The sequence below is a fragment of the Dreissena polymorpha genome, chromosome 1, assembly GCF_020536995.1.
Source record: "Dreissena polymorpha isolate Duluth1 chromosome 1, UMN_Dpol_1.0, whole genome shotgun sequence".
NCBI lineage: Eukaryota > Metazoa > Mollusca > Bivalvia > Myida > Dreissenidae > Dreissena > Dreissena polymorpha.
Genome location: NC_068355.1, coordinates 199,403,659 through 199,428,610, shown reverse-complemented (window position 1 = coordinate 199,428,610; position 24,952 = coordinate 199,403,659). Strand labels below are relative to the sequence as shown.

The 24,952-nt window shown below is 41.9% G+C and overlaps 1 protein-coding gene across 1 annotated transcript in view; it reads left to right on the top strand.

The window, feature by feature from the left end:
- The window catches only part of LOC127864547 (E3 ubiquitin-protein ligase UBR5-like), a 128,453-nt gene that overhangs the window by 37,528 nt on the left and 65,973 nt on the right, over window positions 1-24,952 (top strand). The window contains 12 exon segments of the mRNA XM_052404269.1: window positions 99-253; window positions 745-939; window positions 1,252-1,330; window positions 2,185-2,298; window positions 2,996-3,158; window positions 4,315-4,466; window positions 6,516-6,717; window positions 9,450-9,693; window positions 17,391-17,482; window positions 21,468-21,614; window positions 22,564-22,694; window positions 23,485-23,723. Coding sequence (XP_052260229.1) covers window positions 99-253; window positions 745-939; window positions 1,252-1,330; window positions 2,185-2,298; window positions 2,996-3,158; window positions 4,315-4,466; window positions 6,516-6,717; window positions 9,450-9,693; window positions 17,391-17,482; window positions 21,468-21,614; window positions 22,564-22,694; window positions 23,485-23,723 — 1,913 coding nt within the window.

The window sequence follows — 24,952 nt, the reverse complement described above, 5'->3', positions numbered from 1 at the left end:
TTTACTCTCTAACATTAAACCAGTGGAGATCAATGTGTATGTGTAACGAGCATTTTTATTGGCAGATAAATCAGATTGAAAACAATTTAATGTTTCAGGTATCCATGTTGTGGCGAAGTCTGGTGTAAGACTCAGCTATGTGGTGTACAATCTCAGCTCGGGGAAGGTTGAGAGGGAGTCTGTGTTCCCAACAGAGGCACAGGCTTTCATGGGATGTCGCCGCAGCAACATCACACTGCACAACCCTGGAGAGGTGAGTCTCTTGGCTAGAAATCAGTCTGTTTGTCAGGTGACATCAAGTCTCATGCTTTAGATGAGCCACATTACAAGTTTAGAATGGGTTTTTATTTATTTACAGGTAAGAACCATTAAGCCTGTAGTGTGTAATTTTGTAAAGAAATTCATCAGGGAAATGTTTTTAGAAAGAAAATGGTGAGTCTTGCCATTTAACAAATTATTTGTGAATGAAGTAAAGGAAACAGCAGGAATGTAAGTCATGCCACAACAAACAAAATGAAGCAAGCGCTTCTTACAATTTCGTGTTCTTACTTTACTCAGAAATATCTTACACAAAAATGGCTGTTTCTATTTTTTTAATCGATACCATTGAGTATTATGACAACGATATTTGTGGGGGTATAATAGATCACCTTTCTGACTCACATTTTCTGGTTGACTTCTCTATTTGCAATGGTTTAAGAATGTTATTCCTATACCCAGTTCACCATACCTGTTGTTTGTCAGGACTCCTTTGTGCAGCTGCGCGATGGTAATGGGGCCCTGTACCCGTTTGCCCGGGACTGCACGGAGGGCATCAAGGATCCGATGTGGCTGGACCTACCTCCCGTCAGGTGCCTCGCCATGAAGACCCATTTCCTGCGAGACATCCTGCCCTCCACCCAGAAGAACAAGGCCATGCTCTTTGTGTTGGCTGTTGAGGTCGGTGTCTTTCAAAAAGTAGATGTTAAAATAATATTTCAGAGGTCAAACTGGTATGCTAGTGATGAGCCTTGTGACTGGTTTTAACCATGATTCACTCTCCCTTCTTAAGATCTGTTCAAGGAACCCAATCAAAATGTTGGAATAACAAAAACTTAAACTAACAATATTTGTTGTTATGTCAGAAAATTGACACTGTATATTTGAAAAAAATGTGGTTTGAGCTAAGCTATTTCATTCTACCTCGTGTTTGAATGTTCATAGCTGTATTGCCAATGGGTGGGACTGTATGTTGGTTTTGATGTGATTCAGCACCAGTACCTGCTGCCCCATATTCTGCGCTGTGACACTGACAGAGTGAGGACTTGTCTCAATGGGCTGGAGCAGGAAGGTGGGTCATCTCGTAACAAACTTACTGATTTACTGATGATTTTGTTATAACTGAGGTAATTTTGTGATGAAGTCTCTACTGGTGTGGTGTGTCACTTGACAGGACTATAGATGTGATGAAACTTCATACTTATAGAAATGGCAACGTTATGGCTTATGCATGACTTCCTAACTTGTTCACAATAGGTCAAGTGTCAGGGCACTTTTTTGTTTAAAAAAACAAAGAGGGGTGTCCTGGAATAACCATGTATGTTTGCTTTCTTTTGTCTGTCTGACAGAAGACATAAATGTCTCCTGAAAAGTTCTCATACACTTTTAAGGATTGTTCATTTTGATATACAGTTCTGCTTTATTGTCATAAGTTGAACATTCAATAAGTTATGCCCTTTTTATGCCCCCGGATCGAAAGATCGGGGGTATATTGTTTTTGGCCTGTCTGTCTGTCTGTCTATTTGTCACTGTGTCAGTCAGTCATTGTATGTGTGTGTCCCAAAACTTTAACCTTCCTCATAACTTTTGCAATATTGATGATAGCAACTTGATATTTGGCATGCATGGAGCTGCACATTTTGAGTGGTGAAAGGTCAAGGTCAAAGTCATCCTTCAGGTCAAAGGTAAAAAAAAAAGCGGCGCAATAAGCGGCATTCTGTTTCTGACAAACACATCTCTTGTTTCATTTCAGAATTTCTGTAACATTTTTGTTAACAAGGCACTTTTCCGCTGAAACTACAAGGCCCAAAGGTTTCATGTTTATTTTGAAAGTTTAATTGTGGATATCAGTAAACATTGTTGTTAGAACTGGCCACGTCTCAGGGTACAATTTGTCAGCTCAGTACATATGACTGTACCTTGCAGGCAACCAGAGGCTGCTGGGAGAGGTGATACAGGAGCACTGTGATGGCAACCGTAACCTGCTGCACACCTGTGTGGCCATGTGTATCCCAACATCCAACAAGGACACTGACAAACGTGAGGCCAACTAACCAGCATCCAGTCACAATACATTGAAAAGGGATTGAACACACTCAGTCCTCTCCGTCTTTTATTCATTTCCATGCATCCAAAGTCTCGAACATTACCATGTGTTTGTTTTAAAATTACAAAGAAGACTTGCATGCTTTTTTGTATAATATATTTAAACAGCTTAACACGTTTACAAGTGATTATTGGCTTTTATTGCACATAAATTTAAAAATGATTGACAGATGTGGAGGCTCAATTTTGTGTGTTGTGATTTCCATTATTTGGTATTAAAGTGAAGGTTTAGTGTATTGTGTTAAATGATATGAAAATTGTTTGTGAACCCGAAGTTGATCTATCTAGGGTATAATCCTGCCTTTTTGCTCAGTTTAAAGAACAAGATAGACTTGTTTCGGAAAAATTTGGCTTAATGCATGTGCGTAAAGTGTCATCAAATATTAGCCTGTGCAGTGCCCGCAGGCTAATCAGGGATGACACTTTCCACCTGCTGGAGTCACATTCAGAAGATACTTCCTTTTAAACAAAAACTTCCAAAAAGCAGAAAGTTGCGTTCCTGATAAGTGTGTGCAGAATGCACAGGCTAATCTTGGTTGACATTTTAACGCGCATTCTTAAGGCCCAGTTTTCCCAGAATAGGGCTCAATCCATTGTCCTTGTTTTCACTGTCCGTTGTTTGCCCTTACAGCGGAGGTGGTAGTGGGTCCAGGTCCTCCATCCACTGTTAGCTACACGTCCACTCTGGACGTAATGAACGCAGTGACCAGTGCTGTGGACGCCCTCACGGCCATACAGTCCAACAGGAACGCTGCCAGTGGGCTCGGAGTCAACACAGACACTTCATCTCGCGGGTTGGCATGGCAGGAGTCTACTCACCAAACTTCGTTGTCATTTCAGTCCAAAACAAAGTCCTTGCATCCGTCAAATATATTGCTTTTTATGCCCCCCCCCCCCATAGGGTGGCATATTGCAGTTGAACTGTTCGTCCGTCTGTCTGTTCGTCTGTCCGAAAACTTTAACATTGGCCATAACTTTTGCAATATTGAAGATAGCAACTTGATATTTGGCATGCATGTGTATCTCATGAAGCTGCAAATTTTGGGTGGTGAAAGGTCAAACTCAAGGTCATCCATGAAGGTCAAAAGTAAAAAAAATACAATCCAAGGGAAGTAATAACCTTTAAAAGGGAGATAATTTCTAAACCTGCCAAATGATATATTGAAATTTCATTTCAAACGGCGCAATAGGGGGCATTGTGTTTCCGACAAACACATCTCTTGTTTATTGTTCCCTACCAGTGAAACCAGAGGGGACTTATGGTTTGCACTCTGTCTGTCAGTCTGTCTGTCAGTCTGTCTGTCAGTCTGTCATTCAGTCCGTCACACTTTTCTGGATCCTGCGATAACTTTAAAAGTTCTTAATATTTTTTCATGAAACTTGAAACATGGGTAGATGGCAATATGGAGATTATGCACATCATTTCATTTTGTGCCTACGTCAAAAATTCTGGTTGCTATGGCAACAAATATTTTTTTTTTTTTTTTTTTTTACTGACAATGGTGGAGTTTCACCGGTAGGGGACAATATTGCTTGGCAATCTCTTGTTTTAAAATAGTTAAATTGGAAACACCTGGTTATTAGATTGGTGTATGGCAGGTGGATAATTTGCTTAGAAGCAGGTTTTCTGATTAATAAGTTTAGTTTACAATGACCAATCGTGATGAAATTTTTGATAAAGCCGGCTGACATGGAGTTTCTTTGGATAGTATGTCAGGGCTAGTCAGGTCAAGGTCATATCACTGGCACTAAAATAAGAAAAGTATAAAGTCAGTTTGTTAAGTTTAGATTGAGGTATGATACAGACATTTTATGTGTTAGTACTTCATATTATATTGAAGTAAATCATTTTGCATGACAACCAAACTTTGCCATGATTCTTGTTATATATTTCCTGGATTGTGAATCATATACCGAGTCTCAGTACAAGCCCTGGTGTTGTGATTACAGGGTGAGCCTGCGAGAGATGATGCGCAGGGCCTCCTCAGCAGCGCGCGCAGTGAGTGGACTAGATGTAAGGGAGTCAGACGAGGGGGTCACCATACCCACCCTCACCTGGCCCCCAGACCCTCCTCCCAGCTATGAGTCTGCTATCAGACAAGGTAAGGCCCCCCTTCCAGCTATGAGTCAGCTATCAGACAAGGTAAGGCCCCCTACCAGCTATGAGTCTGCTATCAGACATGGTAAGGCCCCCTACCAGCTATGAGTCTGCTATCAGACAAGGTAAGGCCCCCCTTCCAGCTATGAGTCAGCTATCAGACAAGGTAAGGCCCCCTACCAGCTATGAGTCTGCTATCAGACATGGTAAGGCCCCCTACCAGCTATGAGTCTGCTATCAGACAAGGTAAGGCCCCCCTTCCAGCTATGAGTCAGCTATCAGACAAGGTAAGGCCCCCTACCAGCTATGAGTCAGCTATCAGACAAGGTAAGGCCCCCTACCAGCTATGAGTCTGCTATCAGACATGGTAAGGCCCCTCTCCCAGCTATGAGTCTGCTATCAGACAAGGTAAGGCACGTTTATTCAAGAATGGCAGGGGTTATTACTGCGTAGTCCAGTTTTAACAGATTACGCTCATTACAAAACTAACTTTGCCTATGAAAAATACCTCAATATATTGCCTGTTAACCTGGGGCCATTTGTTACACGCTTTAGGATTTGTGCACACTCATTAAGAATTCATACGGGCCGTTATGGCTCTAGTAATATACCAAGAAACGAAAGATATTGTTTGTATTGTGGTAGTCACAATCTAGAAGACGTGTACCATTTAAATTTTTGTATGTATTTGTCCATGTTACATTACTGTAACAGAGCTCCAGATAAGGTTTTGTGAAATTCTTAAATTACAACCAGATTTTCCAAAAAGAATTCTTAACTCTGAAATTTTATTCTTATCGTTACTACTTAGTTTTGGAAAATAATTCTTATTTTTTCTAAATGACCTTAAAATAAATAATAATGGTTATTTTCATGCAAAAAAAATAAAAATAAACATACTAGCAACTTTATTTATACGAGTTCAACAGTGTCTTTTCAGTATTATTCAATTTTATTTTTCAAATACCTTCATATGCCCAAACTGTGCTTAGATTGCATGCCTTAGATGAATTTTTACATATTTTACAGTTAAAACGGGTCTCCCCTTCAATCTTTTCAATGATTAGCCACAGGACTTGTCCCTTCCACTCGTTCAATGTTTTTTTTTGTGTTTAAGTTTGGACCCGTCTTGTCGCGTTTTTGTTTAGCTTTTCCGACTGTGTCGGCAACTGAACATACAACATCGTATAAGATCTTTTCTATAATGTCTTTCTAAACATTTAACTTCGGCTCACTTTGCGTACAATATGTTAAAAGCGTTTTTTTAGACGCTTTGCAGTTTTTTAGGACGTTTTCTGGGCGCCGCCATTGTTTTTTGACAGATAGACTGTGTACGCCGCTTTTATTGGAAAAAATGCGCTTACTTAAACAAACCCGATAACCATTCTATATAGACACCGCAAAGATCTTTAATACGCGAAAAGAACTCAATAAAAATCGATACGAACCGATGTAAAAATAATATTCGTAACTTGATTTTGTAATTCTTAATGGAACGACAAGATTTTAAAATAAATACGTAACGGACTTGAAAATAATTCGTAATTACGAAAATACAACCCTTATCTGGAGTTCTGTGTAAGGAGAAGATTCCTTGATAGAAAATTTTACGTTAGACCTTCAGTATATAAATTAAATTCATTAATGGGATCTGTTAACGCATCTGTTCTTAAAAATGTTGCAAACTATATCAAATATGCACTAGATATCAGACAATCTGTTACCGTGTAATACATGTACATCACTCTCAATGTGTATGTTACGTAGTCTGTACACTGTATTTGAATTAATATTTGTTTTTTTGTTAAAATCATTACCTAAAACATTACCTAAACAAACTGACCACTGATTATTGTATTTAATCACATAATTTTCTTGATTATGGACTCTGTACCGATCTCGAATAAAATGTTTGTCTTGTTTGTTTATATGACCTTGACACTAACGTCCTCAAGTGCTAACTTTAATATTATTGAACATACACTCTTACTTAAATCAGTTTACATATTTAATTTGTATGAGCAATGTACAGTAGACTGCTGTACTGTTTCAGATGTGGATCGTCCTGTGCTGACCCGCCAGTCATCTATTGGCCCTTCAGCCACGACTGCTCCCCCACCAGAGTTCAGCACGGTCCACATCCCCCCGGTCAGACTGGACGAGAAGGAGCGCCTAAACCAGGCACAGCAGATACTTAAACTGGTTTCTGACTCAGCAGCACTGAAACCTCACCTACAAGACTTGCTCTCTGCGAAGTAGGTCATCTGTAGACATTGACATTAATGTAGGTCGTCTGAAGACATCTAGATCATAGTAGGTGACTGGTTGACATCTAGATGATGGTAGGTCATCTTTAGAAATCTAAGTAAAAGTAGGTATTAATTATGTGGACATTATATTTAAAGTAGGTCTTATGCAGACATTTAGGTCAAAGTAGGTCATCTGTAGATATCTAGATCAAAGTAGTTGACCGGTTGACATCTAGGTAACAGAAAGTCTTATGTGGACATCAATTTGAAAGAAGGTCATCTGTAGAGATTCATGTCAACCTCGAGGTCAAAGAAGGTTATCTGTTTACATCAGCTCAAAGTAGGTCTTCTGTTGACCTCTAGTTCAAACTAGGGCATCTGTTGACCTCAAGGTCAAAGGTCATCTGTAGATGTCTAGGTCACAGTAGGTCATCTCTAGATATCTTAATATCAATTAGGTCTACTCTAGATATCTATATGAAAGTGTGTCATTTGAAAGTATATTTTTCAAAGTGGGTCAAAATTTGATATTTAGGTAAAAGTTACTGCTTAGATAGGTCAACAGTTGACAAATCAAAATTTCTAGGTCACGTGCAGATATCAGGGTCCAATTTAGACCCTTTGAACACATAAGCTTAGCTACCCCAGATGTGTTTGTCTGTCGTAAACGTCAAGTGAAGATCTCTAATTCAGTGTCAACTGAAGACCTCTTATTAAGTGTCAACTGTAGATTTGAAAGGCAAATAAGATCACCTTAATATCATAATGTTGAAGGAAGCTTAGTGTGGATTGCTCGATCTGTATCATCAAAGCCATCATGGCTTCTTCAGGGTGATCATGCAGACGTTTTCTTTTTTTGGTCCTCTGGCAAGTACACTGATCAGGGGAAAAAAATTCCTCTCGTCTACTCGTATTGACGAGTGAAGTCTTGAAAGGACGAGTGAATTTCCCTAAAGCTTCGTCCTACAGGACGAGTGAAAAAAGCTGATGTTAAAATATGTATTTCAGACCAGCAAGACTCTTTTTCATTAAATAAAATCATTTTCTTAAAGAATATCTATTCTGAAAGTAGAACGCGAATCAACCAGAAATTTTGTTATTGTAAATTTCATACAGCAGGTGCTCGTTGTGATGCGAGACTGTGTCCTGAGTAAATATTGGGTTTTTGGTGTAAACGTTGGGCTTCCATGTTTACAGGGAACCATACGACTGCATTCACTGTATGTATTGATTTTTAAAGAATTATTTAACCGCGAAGTACAGTTTTAAAGGGATCTTTTCACGGTTTGGTAAATTGACAAAATTGAAAAAATTTGTTTCAGATTCGCAAATTTTCGTTTTAGCTATGATATTTGTGAGGAAACAGTATTACTGAACATTTACCATAATCCAATATAGCCATTATATGTATCTTTTGACGATTTGAAAACCTAAAAATTATAAAGCATTGCAACGCGAAACGATTGAATAATTTGGAGAATTTCTGTTGTTGTCGTTTAAATTTACGAAACTACGAAGATTGCTTATATAAGGTATAAAATACTTACTCTACGCATACCCGGCGGAATAGCCGAGAGGGTTAATGCGTTTTTACTTCAGACTAACTCCAGGACTCCGGGGGTCACTGGTTCGAGCCCTGGTACCGGCTACTTTTTTTCCTTTTTTTAAATTTTATTAACCAGGTTTTCCGAAGGAAAAAACTGGTTATTAGATTGGCGAATGCGGGCGGGCTGGCTGGCTGGCGGGCTGGCTGGCTGGCGGGCTGGCTGGCTGGCTGGCGGGCTGGCGGAATAAGCTTGTCCGGGCCATAACTATGTCGTTCATTGTCAGATTTTAAAATCATTTGGCACATTTGTTCACCATCATTGGACGGTGTGTCGCGCGAAATAATTACGTCGATATCTCCAAGGTCAAGGTCACACTTTGAGTTCAAAGGTCAAAAATGGCCATAAATGAGCTTGTCCGAGCCATAACTATGTCGTTCATCGTCAGATTTTAAAATCATTTGGCACATTTGTTCACCATCATTGGACGGTGTGTCGCGCGAAATAATTACGTCGATATCTCCAAGGTCAAGGTCACACTTTGAGTTCAAAGGTCAAAAATGGCCATAAATGAGCTTGTCCTGGCCATAACTATGTCATTCATTGTGAGATTTTAAAATCATTTGGCACATTTGTTCACCATCATGGGACGGTGTGTCCCACGAAAGAATCACGTCAATATCTCCAATGTCAAGGTCGCCACGACTAAAAATAGATTTAAAAAAAAAAAAAAAAACTTACAAAGGGGGTTAATTTTTTTTGGTCATTTCAAAAGTTCAGTTTGAGTTTTCTCCCTTTATCAGATTTTTTTTTCACAATGAAAACCTGGTTTTGTGACAATTTTGTCCCTTGTTCTTGATTTTTTACTGGAGCTTTTAAGATCCAATGTTTACATTTATCAATATAAAGCATTTTATGGCAAACTTCGAAATATGCCAAAATCTGTGAAAAGGCCCCTTTAAACCATTTCTTTTGTGATCAGCTGGCAGAAATAACTTTGTAAGCAGCATTTTAGCAGTGATATAGGAAACTTTATTAGTCATATCAGCCATTTGCAATCTTTATTTCACACATATTTGAAGGACAAGTGCATGAGTTCGCAGGACAAGTGAATATTTTAATGCACTCGTCTTGCAGGACGAGTGCAGTTTAGCAATATTTTTATCCCCTGCTGATGTTTGTTGTTACTTGCAGGAACGCCGAGGGATGTACCCCATTCATGTACGCAGTAAAGGGTCGGGCGTACCCAGCAGCCCTCACATTGCTAGACGCCATCAAGCGTGTGTCCAGTGGCAGCACTGGGCCAGAGGTGGAGCAGCCCTCCATGATGAGCATGCTGTACCCACCTGGCTGCAGCCTGGACAACTCTCCACTACAGGTGCTCTGCTGTAACGACACCTGCAGCTTCACCTGGACTGGTGCAGAGCACATAAACCAGGTACATACATCAACCAATTAAGCATATCGACCAGGAACACACATTTACCAGGTACACACATCAACCAGGTACACAAATCAACCAGTTGAACATATCAACCAGGTACACATATCAACCAGGTACACAAATCAACCAGGTACAGACATCAACCAGTTACACATATCAACCAGGTACACACATCAACCAGGTACAGACATCAACCAAGAACAGACATCAACCAGGTACACTCATCAACCAGGAACACAAATCAACCATGTACACACATCAACCATGTACACACATCAACCATGTACACACATCAACCATGTACACACATCAACCATGTACACATCAACAAGGAACACACATCAACCAGGTACACACATCAACCAGATGCACACATCAACCAGGTACAGACATCAACCAGGTACACACATCAACCAGGTACACACATCAACCAGGTACACACATCAACCAGGTACACAAATCAACCAGGTACAAACATCAACCAGGTACATATATCCACAAGGTACACACCTTCAACCAGGTACACAAATTAACCAGGCACACACATCAACCAGGTACACAAATCAACCAGTTACACAAATCAACCAGGTACGGTATCAACATGGTACACACATCAATCAGGTACACACATCAACCAGGTACACACATCAACCAGGTACACACATCAACCAGGTACATACATCAACCAGGTACACAAATTAACCAGGCACACAAATCAACCAGGTACACAAATCAACCAGGTACATTATCAACATGTTACACACACTCCAATCAGGTACACACATCAATCAGGTACACACATCAACCAGGTACACACATCAACCAGGTACAGTATCAGCATGGTACAGTATCAGTATGGTACACTGTCACATCATTCAGGTACACACATCAACCAGGTACACATATCAACCAGGTACACACATAAACCAGGTACACCCATCAACATACACACATACACACATGCATCTATTAAGGCCTGTTGATTGGGCTTTGAGTGTTGGGCCTGTCCAAACTTATTTTGTATAAATGAGTTATTAATTTGTATGAAATCTTGGGTTTCTCTTGGCATTTATGAATTGAATATAAAACTGTATTACGTAAATCTACAGTAATTGTTCCGACATGTTGAATTGATGTGATTTATGCAGGATTCAGTATCTTGCAAGTCCCAAAAGTTCTAGATTTGTTTGTTATTGTGATATTTATATGTGTTATATATATATTTTCACAATATATATTTTCACATTACCATTTGCTGGGCAAATGAACAAGAGTTTGTGCTAAAATATTGTAATACCAGTTGCATGCAGTACAATATTTATGTTTGAGTGCCATGTGTTACCTGATTGGTTCCCTGTTTTAATATCATAAATACATACCTGTTATCTCTAGCTTATCCCTTTCCAGGGAGTTAATTATGCGGAAAACTTAAAGCGCTGGGAATCATCCACCTCTAATAAAGAAAACCAAGTCAGGTTAAACATAGTACAATGTAACCTAACCGGAAATCAAGAACAACAACTCACCTTTCCTTTCCGGACAACCACGAGTGCACGCCTATTTTGGCTCAGGACTTTTTCGTTCTTTTAATCGTGTTTATTGTCGGAGTTTGAAGGATAAATTTTATTTATCTTTTCTGTAGATTATTCGGTTTACTTTTTGACGATGCTGCAAAGCATCGTCTAAGTTATCAGTGAAAAAATCTTCACAATGGCGACCTATGTAAAAGACCAAGCCAGTCAGATTGAGATAGCTCGATTTTTCTAATCAGCATACCTCGCTGATTATCATTGATAAAGGTAAATATTAATAGAACAGCATATCCTGGGGAAACAGATTCAATAAGTGTATCAGAACTTTAATTTTAAATTAGTAATTTTACATCCATTTTATTTTTATGGACCAATGAAACATCTTTATATATTCTCTATTTTGTTTGATATTTGTTTTCGATTTTGTAAATAAATTGCGAATGAAAACATGTAAAATTAACTTTTTAAGTGATCACAAAACTTAAGAATGCGAAATATTTAGAACCAGCAAATTGTAAACGCTGCACTTCTATGATATATGTAGATAAAACAACATTTCTTTGCGTAATCGTCCGTCCCGCTAGCGCAGTGGTAGGGACGTACGCTTTTTCACCTCTACGACACCGGTTTGATTCCCGCTCCCGGCGCAATGTTCTATTTTGTCTGTTTTGTGGTCACCATTCTGGACAGGTGTTTTTTTTCCGGATAATCCTATCCCCTAGCAGCATTAGACCATATAAATAATTAAAAAGTATTTCAGTACAAAACAAATAGCTGGAAATTGCAGCTATCATTCAAAATTCGTCCCAACTGTCGTCAATCTAATCTTATTAGGTAGGAGTGCTGGACACACTCCGGGTCCCAACATTATGCAGCCTCAGCAGACTCACCGGTCCGGTCACTGGTCCTGTCCGGTCACTGATCCGGTCCGGTCATTGGTCCGGTCATGGGTGACCAGTCCGGTCACCTTCACCGGTCCAGTCCGGTCAGCGGTCACCGACGAATGAATCTTCGTCATCATGGAGTAGACATTGGACACGCTCATCTTCGTCGAGCAATTTTCATTGCTGCTACTCGCGTAAGCGATCACGTCGTCGTTCACGGAGACGCTATTCCAGAAGATCCCGGTCTCCTCGCAGCCGATCTACATCTCGACATCGCAGCCGATCCAGATCGCGACATCCAAGGAAATGTGGACGTCGACAAACCTCACGTAGACATCGTACCTACCATTCGGATAGTCGATCACCGTCTTATTCCTTAATGGAATCACATGTTTCCTAACCACATGTGTCGGATCCCATGTTGACAGCCACACATGTTGGAACTTCAGGATCGCAGCTAACAACTACTGCTACATTATCAGCACCACGGGTGTCTTCGACAATATCTAGTCGTGTACCCCCTAATGCTACCCATTCGAATCCTGATGTTCTATGGGTACAGAATGCGTCTGGTCATTTTGTACCGGTCAATACTGATAAGCATTATCAAATTGCTGAGGTCGTGGATGGTTATTCATCTTTACCAGACAATCTGGCACAAGATAGTTTCATTCCTGTTCCTGCTGTTTCTCTACACACCTCTGTTCCTGTAGAGAGTGAAGCTGAATCGGATGCGACATTGATACGGATAAATTTTTGGCTTCCAGTAATCAAATTTACGAGCTGATATTCCAGACTCTGGGTGAAGAGTTGAGTCCACAACCTGTGGAGACTTCTTCTAATTCGACGATCTCGATCACTTAACAACTCGTTCGTACGTTTGATCCCACCATGGTTACTAAGGCGCGTTCCCGCTTGGATACATGCCTTCCAATTGGGACTACTGTCTTATCTGTTTTTCAATCGTTTGAATCAGTGAATAAAACGATTCCTAAACGAGGAGATATGTGGAAAGTACCAAAGGATTTTGCGGAGTCTAAACTTCAGGAACGTAACTACAAACCACAAGTACCCGATCCGACTTCAGGTTTAGATTTTTTAAAATTAAAAATTAAATCCAGACATCAATAAGCTTTTGCTTAGGATGCCTAGTTCATCTACATTAGTGTCTGTCCCTTATTCCATGATAGAACATTGGGAAAGTAGAGAGCGAAGATCTTTAGGTCTATCCAACCAGGTAGACTTAATGCTAGCAACCTTGTTACACTTGGTTTTTGATTGGTCCGATTCCATTCCGGAAGAACTTAGGGATTTATTGATCCACCTATCACGAACAGCATTATCCCTTTCACATAATGCTGCTTCTTCAATGTCTGAGATGTTAAGGATTCGTAGAGATCTTATCCTTTCATCTTTACCTTAAGATTTTCTTTTAGAACCAGGTATGAACTCGCTCAGAACAGCTCCTTTCACATCAGGTTTCCTTTTTGGTAGAAGGATACAAGAAGCAATCACAGCTGACAATTATGACCAACTTCATGCTTCTTTAGCTAGAAACAATTCTGGACAACGCCAAAGAGCCTTTAAGCAGCCTTCTTCTAGGCCACCAGCAGTTCCAGCACCCAAGAAGGCTAAGAGAAACAATCTTTTCTCTTAAAGACCTGCTGTTAATCCACGGTCGGGTCCTAACATATAACATAGCTTCTTTTTCTAAGAAGTTTTCTGGTAGAGATTCTGGGAAAAAGAACAAAACCAAGCTGGATCAGAGGAATTTCAAACCTTCTGCTGGCAAGGGCGTACCTCCTCGTTTTTAGTCCCTACCCTTTTTACCTCCACAACCTCCGATTCCGGAAATACCAGTCGGGGCCAGACTTTTTCACTTTTTAAACCCATGGCCTCAAATTACTTCGGACGCATGGGTTCATTCTCTGGTGACAAAAGGCCTGACTTTTCAATTCGAAAAAAGGCCTTCACTTTCTCGCGTTCCGATAGAACTGGTATCTCAGCATCCACATATTCCACAGTCCATTCTCGGGCTCTTGGAAAAACAGGCGGTAGAAAGGGTTCAAGATCCTTATTCTCCAGGATTCTACAGTCGTCTTTTTCTTGTTCAAAAGAAAAATGGTTCCTGGAGACCAGTAATAGATTTAAAAGTGTTCAACATGTACCTTCTCAAACCAACTTTCAAAATGGAGACTCCTTCCTTCATACGGAACTCCATCAAACTCCTGCACTGGGGGGTGCCTTTGGATCTGGAAGATGCGTACTTCCATGTTCCTTTACATCCCAACTTCCGGAAGTACCTTCGATTCGCCTTTCATGGCCAAGTATACCAGTTCCGGTCCATGCCTTTTGGTTTGGCGACCGCCCCACGAGTTTTTACCAAACTAATGGCTGCAGTCGGAGCTCACCTACGAGTTCACGGGATTGTTCTTCTTCAGTATTTCGACAACTGGCTCTTACACCAGCTCGATTGTCATTTACTTCTGAACAACCTAGAATTCTTTTGGAAGGAACTCCTCTCTTTAGGACTCCTTCTCAATGCAGACAAATCAGACCTCATTCCTTCTCAGGACTTTACTTTCGTGGGAATGAATTTCTTGACACACATCAATCGGGTCAGAGTGTCATGTCAACGTATATCAGACCTTTTGGTAAAGGTCAACTGGGTTTTGTCCCAATCTCATATAACAGCTCAAGAGTTCCTCTCTCTCAACGGTATCCTGAGCTCAGTAGCAGACTTTGTGCAGTTGGGAGGTCTATTCCTACGTCCTCTTCAGCATTATCTCTCAGCTTGTTGGAAATGGTCTCCGGGCAATCTGTTAAAACAGATTCCAATCCATCCTTCCCTAGTGTCTCATCTTCAGTGGTGGCTTGACGAGGAGACTTTCTTAGCAGGAGTATCACTTCTTCCTCAGCAGCAGTCATTACATCTAATCACGGATGCGAGCAAGGAAGGATGTGGTGCTCACCTGGAACCTCTCAGTTTATAAGTTTCAGGGTTGTGGTCTCATCAGGAATCTCACCTTCATATCAACAATCTAGAAATGCGGGCAGTATTTCTAGCTGTATCTCATTTCCAGTCACATCTTCGAGACTCTTGTGTAATGGTGTCAACAGACAACACATCGGTGGTGGCTTACATCCAGGCACAGGGGGGAACACATTCTCAATCCCTGTACCTGGAAACCAGGAAATTACTTGTTTTTTGCAAAACACTCAACATTTATATTCTGGCCAAATACATGCCAGGATGGGTTGTCGCAAACACCAGATACTTCCATCGGAATGGACACTTCATCAAGAAGTGACCAACCAGATCTTTTTCAAGTTCGGTTATCTCCCCTGGTCGATCTATTTGCGACCAGACACAACTTCAGACTACCTATGTATGCGAGTCCAGTTTACAATCCAGCAGCGTGGGCAATAGACGCGCTTTCGTTCGCTTGGGACCAACTGGAAGCTTACGCCTATCCCCCACCCATTCTAATTCCCCAAATATTGGCGAAAATCAGAGTGAGCTAATGCCGGATACTCCTGATTGCCCCTTGGTGGCCCAGGAGATCTTGGTTCAACGATCTTCTCAGTCTCCTGTACGATTATCCCAGGAAGCTTCCCCACAGGTCAGATCCTTATCTCAAAGTGGCAGACTACATGCAGATCCAGTAATGTTCCACTTACACGTCTGGTCGTTATCAGGCAATATCTACAGAAGAAATGCTTTTCTGTCAGGGCTTTAACCCTCGTTCTTCGTCTGCAAGGAGAAAATCCACCAGAGCAGTCTATGATGCTCGCTGGAAACTCTTCTCTAATTGGTGTATTCAAGGGAAAATTGATTACCTCAATCCCTCTGCTAGACGCATAGCGGATTTTCTCATCTATCTTTTTGATGATAAGAAACTTTCTCTTAGCTCTATCAAAGGATACAGATCTATGATTTCGCATACATTGGCTTTTACTAAGTCATCACAAATCTGTGCTGATCCAGCGATTTCGGAACTGATTACAGCTCTTATTAAACGTCCTGTATTACGAACACTGGCTCCTAAATGGGATTTAGCTTGTGTGCTTGGTTTGCTTACTAAAGGCCCTATGAACCTCTTGATCAGGCATCTTTACAGTTCCTAACCTGGAAGACCGTTTTTCTTCTTACTATGGCTTCATCCAAACGGAGAAGTAAAATTCATGCTCTTTCTATAGGAGATAACCATCTTCGTTTTGATGCTGTCGATGGATCTGTTACTTTATTATTTCAGCCAGGATTTCTTGCTAAAATCAACTTCCCTCTATGGCTTCCAAACCCTTCAAAGTTCCAAGTCTTACTAGAACTTGTGGACATGAAGATGATGATAGACTCCTTTGCCCGGTAAGGGCTTTGAAGTTCTACCTTAAGAGAGTAAAGTTTATTCGAGGTTCTCGTAAAAGACTTTTCATTCCATTTAAAGGGGGGAGCGATGTGCCTGCGGCTTCTATTTCCCGTTGGATAGCCTCGACAATTAAGAAGGCTTATTCTTCTCTTTCATCCAGTGATTTATCCCTGTTTAAGATAAGACCGCATGAATTAAGAGCTCTTTCGGCTTCGTGGGCTTATATTAATTATACCCCACTGTCTGAACTGCTTCAAACTGCTTTCTGGAGGAATCCTACCACCTTCTCCTCTTTTTATCTTCGTTATCTTGAGTGCCAACAAGACAATTTGTATATGTTGGGTCCTCTTGTTGAGGCTCACACTGTAATTTTTTCTATGGCGTAAGTACTCTAGGCCATCCGAGAATTAAGTACATACAATATGGTACTGAAGAAGATAATCTGAGGACATGATCTACTATATCTGGCTGAAAACCCTAAATATGGGTTCTGCTGTGATGGGAAAAATATGCGAACCTTCCCGCTGCAGCTGCAAAATCAGCTAGAGATAACTGGTATGTATTTATGATATTAAAACAAATTTTTAAAGTAAAATTCATTTTAATTATTAAATACTTACCTGTTATCGGTAAGTCCCACCTCCCACCCCGCTCATCGTCATTTTATGTTTTTGTAAAAAACGATTAATTGTTGTTCTTGATTTCCGGTTAGGTTACTTTGTACTATGTTTAACCTGACTTTGTTTTCTTTATTAGAGGTGGATGATTCCCAGCGCTTAAAGTTTTGCAGATAATTAACTCCCTGGAAAGGGATTAGCTAGAGATAACAGGTAAGTATTTAATAATTAAAATGAAATGTACTTTAAAAATTTGTATTGCTTGTGAACATTCACTTTGCTTGTTTGCAGGACATCTTTGAGTGCCGCACATGTGGCCTGATGGGTTCCCTGTGCTGCTGTACAGAGTGTGCTCGAGTCTGCCACAAGGGACATGACTGCAAGTAGGTCACTGGCTGGAGCTCCCTTATCTGGCCTTTTGAGCCTCACTGTGGGGAACTGGGCTTAATGCATGTGTGTTAAGTGTCCCCCATCATTAGCCTGTGTAGCCATACAGGCAACCTGGGACGACACTTTCCAATTTATGTTGTTTCTGTTTTAAAGAAAGTCTTTTGTAAACTAAAATCCAGTTAAGGTGTGAAGTGCCATCCCTGATTATCCTTATCCGGACTGCACAGGCTGATCAGGGACAACACTTTAGGCACATGCATTAAGCCCAGTTATCCTGCAGAGCGTGGCACATTTGTTTGCTATATCAGACAGTGGTTTGGTCATACAAATGTAGTCTGAGAACATACAGGTTGTGTGTATAGAAGCAGCCCATCTGAACCGTTTAACAGTACCACGCCCACACCCTGTTTATTTCCAAATATTCTGTTTTTAGTTGACAACAAATAGTAGACAGATAAGTTTTAATGCTGTTGATGTGAATGTTGTTTTTTCATTCTTTGTACTTTTCTTCCTGCTAAAAAAAACCAACAGAGTTTTTCTCCGTTTCAGCATTACTTACTTTAAATACAGTGTACAGTTTACCAAATTGCCTCATGAAAGCATTTCAATATTAGAACAATTCTGAAGTGCATCACGCATTAAGCATTCTCTTTTGGTATTTTTCTCTCAAATAACAATGTTGTGACTCATACGTAATACAGGGAATATTAATCATGGTGAAACTGTAGTTAAGAGCATAGCAGTCACACTAGTCACTTGACTAGACTGACTTATTTGCTGCTTTGCTATGAAAGTGAGAAAGAAAGCAGTAAAAAAATTTAGGCTGAAAGTGTCATCCCAGACTAGCACAAGCTAGTCTGGGACAACACCTAACTAACTTGCATTAAGCCCCATGTTCCCTCCAGAGTGTGGCTCATGTTTAGCCTGTTTGTGTGTTCAGACTGAAGCGTACCTCCACATTGCTCAAGTTCAGCCTGTTTGTGTGTTCAGACTGAAGCGTACCTTACATTGCTCAAGTTCAGCCTGTTTGTGTGTTCAGACTGAAGTGTACCTTACATTGCTCAAGTTCAGCCTGTTTGTGTGTTCAGACTGAAGCGTACCTCCACATTGCTCAAGTTCAGCCTGTTTGTGTGTTAAGACTGAAGCGTACCTCCACATTGCTCATGTTTAGCCTGTTTGTGTGTTCAGACTGAAGCGTACCTCCACATTGCTCAAGTTCAGCCTGTTTGTGTGTTCAGACTGAAGCGTACCTCCACATTGCTCAAGTTCAGCCTGTTTGTGTGTTCAGACTGAAGCGTACCTCCACATTGCTCAAGTTCAGCCTGTTTGTGTGTTCAGACTGAAGCGTACCTCCACATTGCTCAAGTTCAGCCTGTTTGTGTGTTCAGACTGAAGCGTACCTCCACATTGCTCAAGTTCAGCCTGTTTTGTGTGTTCAGACTGAAGCGTACCTCCACATTGCTCAAGTTCAGCCTGTTTGTGTGTTAAGACTGAAGTGTACCTCCACATTGCTCAAGTTCAGCCTGTTTGTGTGTACAGACTGAAGCGTACCTCCACATTGCTCAAGTTCAGCCTGTATGTGTTTAGACTGAAGCGTACCTCCACATTGCTCAAGTTTAGCCTGTTTGTGTGTTCAGACTAACGCGTACCTCCACATTGCTCTAGTTCAGCCTGTTTGTGTGTTCAGACTGAAGCGTACCTCCAGATTGCTCATGTTCAGCCTGTTTGTGTGTTAAGACTGAAGCGAACCTCCACATTGCTCAAGTTCAGCCTGTTTGTGTGTTCAGACTGAAGCGTACCTCCACATTGCTCAAGTTCAGCCTGTTTGTGTGTTCAGACTGAAGCGTACCTCCACATTGCTTAATTTCAGCCTGTTTGTGTGTACAGACTGAAGCGTACCTCCACATTGCTCAAGTTCAGCCTGTTTGTGTGTTCAGACTGAAGCGTACCTTCACATTGCTCATGATTAGCCTGTTTGTGTGTTCAGACTGAAGCGTACCTCCACATTGCTCAAGTTCAGCCTGTTTTGTTCAGACTGAAGCGTACCTCCACATTGCTCAAGTTCAGCCTGTTTGTGTGTTCAGACTTAAGTGTACCTCCACATTGCTCAAGTTCAGCCTGTTTGTGTGTTCAGACTGAAGCGTGCCTCCACATTGCTAAAGTTCAGCCTGTTTGTGTGTTCAGACTGAAGCATACCTCCACATTGCTCAAGTTCAGCCAGTTTGTGTGTTCAGACTGAAGCGTACCTTCACATTGCTCATGTATAGCCTGTTTGTGTGTTCCGACTGAAGCGTACCTCCACATTGCTCAAGTTCAGCCTGTTTGTGTGTTCAGACTGAAGTGTACCTCCACATTGCTCAAGTTCAGCCTGTTTGTGTGTTCAGACTGAAGCGTACCTCCACATTGCTCAAGTTCAGCCTGTTTGTGTGTTCAGACTGAAGCGTACCTCCACATTGCTCAAGTTCAGCCTGTATGTGTTTAGACTGAAGCGTACCTCCACATTGCTCATGTTTAGCCTGTTTGTGTGTTCAGACTGAAGCGTACCTCCACATTGCTCAAGTTCAGCCTGTTTGTGTGTTCAGACTGAAGCGTACCTCCACATTGCTCAAGTTCAGCCTGTTTGTGTGTTCAGACTGAAGCGTACCTCCACATTGCTCAAGTTCAGCCTGTTTGTGTGTTCAGACTGAAGCGTACCTCCACATTGCTCAAGTTCAGCCTGTTTGTGTGTTTAGACTGAAGTGTACCTCCACATTGCTCAAGTTCAGCCTGTTTGTGTGTTCAGACTGAAGCGTACCTCCACATTGCTCAAGTTCAGCCTGTTTGTGTGTTCAGACTGAAGTGTATCTCCACATTGCTCAAGTTCAGCCTGTTTGTGTGTTCAGACTGAAGGATACCTCCACATTGCTCAAGTTCAGCCTGTTTGTGTGTTCAGACTGAAGCGTACCTCCACATTGCTCAAGTTCAGCCTGTTTGTGTGTTCAGACTGAAGCGTACCTCCACATTGCTCAAGTTCAGCCTGTTTGTGTGTTCAGACTGAAGCGTACCTCCACATTGCTCAGGTTCAGCCTGTTTGTGTTTACAGACTGAAGCGAACCTCCACATTGCTCAAGTTCAGCCTGTTTGTGTGTTCTGACTGAAGCGTACCTCCACATTGCTCAAGTTCAGCCTGTTTGTGTGTACAGACTGAAGCGTAACTCCACATTGCTCAAGTTCAGCTTGTTTGTGTGTTCAGACTGAAGCGTACCTCCACAATGCTCAAGTTCAGCCTGTTTGTGTGTACAGACTGAAGCGTACCTCCACATTGCTCAAGTTCAGCCTGTTTGTGCGTTAAGACTGAAGCGTACCTCCACATTGCTCAAGTTCAGCCTGTTTGTGTGTACAGACTGAAGCGTACCTCCACATTGCTCAAGTTCAGCCTGTATGTGTTTAGACTGAAGCGTACCTCCACATTGCTCAAGTTCAGCCTGTTTGTGTGTTTAGACTGAAGCGTACCTCCACATTGCTCAAGTTCAGCCTGTTTGTGTGTTCAGACTGAAGCGTACCTCCACATTGCTCAAGTTCAGCCTGTATGTGTTTAGACTGAAGCGTACCTCCACATTGCTCATGTTTAGCCTGTTTGTGTGTTCAGACTGAAGCGTACCTCCACATTGCTCAAGTTCAGCCTGTTTGTGTGTTCAGACTGAAGAGTACCTCCAGATTGCTCATGTTCAGCCTGTTTGTGTGTTCAGACTGAAGCGTACCTCCACATTGCTCAAGTTCAGCCTGTTTGTGTGTTCAGACCGAAGCGTACCTCCACATTGCTCAAGTTCAGCCTGTTTGTGTGTTCAGACTGAAGCGTACCTTCACATTGCTCATGTTTAGCCTGTTTGTGTGTTCAGACTGAAGCGTACCTCCACATTGCTCAAGTTCAGCCTGTTTGTGTGTTCAGACTGAAGCGTACCTTCACATTGTTCATGTTAAGCCTGTTAATGTGTTCAGACTGAAGCGTACCTCCCCAACAGCGTACTGTGACTGCTGGGAGCGCTGCAAGTGCAAGGCCCTCATTGCGGGTCAGCAGGGACCCAGACTGGACCTACTCAACAGACTGCTGGTGGAGACCGACCTGGTCACACTCACCAACAGCAGGTACATTATACTTTCATAAGAGACTGTGGTTGATATTTGACACCAATCCTGTGTATTTGCCAACCTAAGGAGGCATGGAATTCTAGTAGTAGGGGGCTAAGAATGGCACAAACTTCTCTAAAACTATAATTCTTATTAAAAAATCAAAAGTTAGGAATATATTTGAAAAACAAAAAAGTTTTAAAGTAATTTTTATTATTCAAATATTTTATGTGATTCCGTGATTCTTACTTTATATTAATTTTGCTCTGGGAAAAAAGGATTAATGCACATGTATAAAAATTGTCCCAGATAAGCCTATGCAGTCTGCACAGGCTAATAAGAGACGAAACTTTCCGCCTAAACTGGATATAGCTAAGAAGAGACTCCCAACAAAAGAAAAATATCATTAAAACAGAAAAGGTTTTAGAAAACAGACAGAATAGAGACTTCACGGGCTAATCTGGGACAACACTTTACACAAATTGCTAATCTGGGACAACACTTTACACATATTGCTAATCTGGGACAACACTTTACACACATGGCTCATCTGGGACAACACTTTACAAATATGGCTTATCTGGGACAACACTTTACACACATGGCTAATCTGGGACAACACTTTACAAAAATGGCTTATCTGGGACAACACTTTACACACATGGCTAAACTGGGACAACACTTTACACACATGGCTCATCTGGGACAACACTTTACACACATGGCTTATCTGGGACAACACTTTACAAATATGGCTCATCTGGGACAACACTTTACAAATATGGCTTATCTGGGACAACACTTACAAAAATTGCTTATCTGGGACAACACTTTACACACATGGCTAATCTGGGGCAACACTTTACACACATGGCTAATCTGGGACAACACTTTACAGACATGAGTTGAACCTTGTTTTTCTGGAGCACTGCTTACATTTTAAAATGGCTAATTTGTTGTATTTCAGGGGTGAGAACATCCTGCTGTTCCTGGTACAGACAGTGGGTCGGCAGGTGATAGAGCAGCGTCAATACAGACCCAACAGGTCCTGTGTCACATCTGCCCTGCCTAAGAGAAAGGTGCCCAACAATGACCTAGGTAACTACAAGCTGCTTTAACTCTTTCTTGCTCAGAAGAAAAGTCAGAACGGCAATATGCAACATGCATAAACCAGAACGGCCTGCGAGTAACTTGCAGTTTGTTCAGGTTTGATGCTGTTTGCTGCTTATCAGTATCTAAGGGTTGGATATGAAGCCTTTATTACTTGAATCTAGTATAGAAGGTCATTAATTTAATTTATTTTCCAAGGGACTACAGTCGCTTAAAAAATACGTATCTAACCAGTAAAGTAAAAGTTTAGGTGGAGAATTATCATGGCTTGATTCATATATGGGAGAATGCACTCCATGAGTATTAAAACATTTCAATTTGCAGCTTTTTATTTTTATTTTGTTGCTGTTACTTTCAAAGCAGGTATCTATTGTTTGGATTTGTCATTTTCTTTGATCACTTTTTACTTCTTGTAAAGATAGATTATTTACATGCTTAGAGACCTCTTAAATTCAGTTGTCACTTGATCATTTCACTGTCACATTGTTTTTATTTGCAACTTCTTGCAACATTGCCATTACTTGAGCCTGTGTAGTGTTGTCCCAGATGAGCCTGTACAGTGTGCACAGACTAATCAGGGAATACACTTAGTGTTTTTATGGTTATTTTGTTAAAAGGAAGTATCTACTTAACAAATATCAAGTTAAGCCCTAGTGTTGTCCCAGATTAGCCTGTGAAAACCACACACCTGCATAAAGATCAATTTTCCCAGAACGAAGTTCACTAGCTCATTCACCCCTTCCTTGTGGTACTAATTCCCATGACCCCCATCCTGCAGACATAGAGATGCCAGACCATGACTTGGAGCCACCCAAGTTCAGTCGTCGAGCCCTGGAGCGTATCCTCAATGACTGGCCGGCGGTAAAGGCCATGCTGCAGTGTGGGGTGAGGCAGCGGCGGGCGGGAGGGCCGGGGCAGGACGTGATGTACGAGGAGCAGCTCTACCTGGAGAGTCAGAGTGGCACAGCCAGGCTGGACAAGTTCACACACTGTCTCCTGGTCAAGTGCTCCATTGAGGTGAGTACCTAGATGGCCAGGCTGGACAAGTTCACACACTGTCTCCTGGTCAAGTGCTCCATTGAGGTGAGTACCTGCACAGCCAGGCTGGACAAGTTCTAACAATGTCTCCTGGTCAAGTGCTCCATTGAGGTGAGTACCTGCACAGCCAGAGGTGAGTAACTAGATGGCCAGGCTGGACAAGTTCACACACTGTTTCCTGGTCAAGTGCCCCATTGAGGTGAGTACCTAGACTGCCAGGCTGGACAAGGTCACACACTGTCTCCTGGTTAAGTGCTCCATTGAGGTGAGTACCTGCACAGCCAGGCTGGACAAGTTTACACATTGTCTCCTGGTCAAGTGCTCCATTGAGGTGAGTACCTGTACAAGCCAGACTGGACAAGTTCACACACTATCTCCTAGTCAAGTGCTCTACGAGGTGAGTACCTGGACAGCCAGGCTGGACAAGTTCACACACTGTCTCCTGGTTAACTGCTCCACTGAGGTGAGTACCTGCACAGCCAGGCTGGACAAGTTCAGTCACTGTCTCCTGGTCAAGTGCTCCATTGGGGTGAGTACCTTCACAGCCAGGCTGGACAAGTTCACACACTGTCTCCTGGTTAACTGCTCCATTGAGGTGAGTACCTGGACAGCCAGGCTGGACAAGTTCAGTCACTGTCTCCTGGTCAAGTGCTCCATTGAGGTGAGAACCTTCACAGCCAGGCTGGACAAGTTCACACACTGTCTCCTGGTCAAGTGCTCCGTTGATGTGAGTACCTGGATAGCCAGGCTGGACAAGTTCACACACTGTCTTCTGGTCAAGTGCTCCATTGAGGTGAGTACCTGGACAGCCAGGCTGGACAAGTTCACCCACTGTCTCCTGGTCAAGTGCTCCATTGAGGTGAGAACCTTCACAGCCAGGCTGGACAAGTTCACACACTGTCTCCAGGTCAAGTGCTCCATTGGGGTGAGTACCTGGACAGCCAGGCTGGACAAGTTCACACACTGTCTCCTGGTCAAGTGCTCCATTGAGGTGAGTACCTGCACAGCAAGGCTGGACAAGTTCACACAATGTCTCCTGGTCAAGTGCTCCATTGAGGTGAGTACCTGCACAGCTAGGCTGGACAAGTTCACTGACTGTGTCCTGGTCAAGTGCTCCATTGAGGTGAGAACCTTCACAGCCAGGCTGGACAAGTTCACTCACTGTCTCCTGGTCAAGTGCTCTATTGAGGTGAGGAAGAAATATTTGG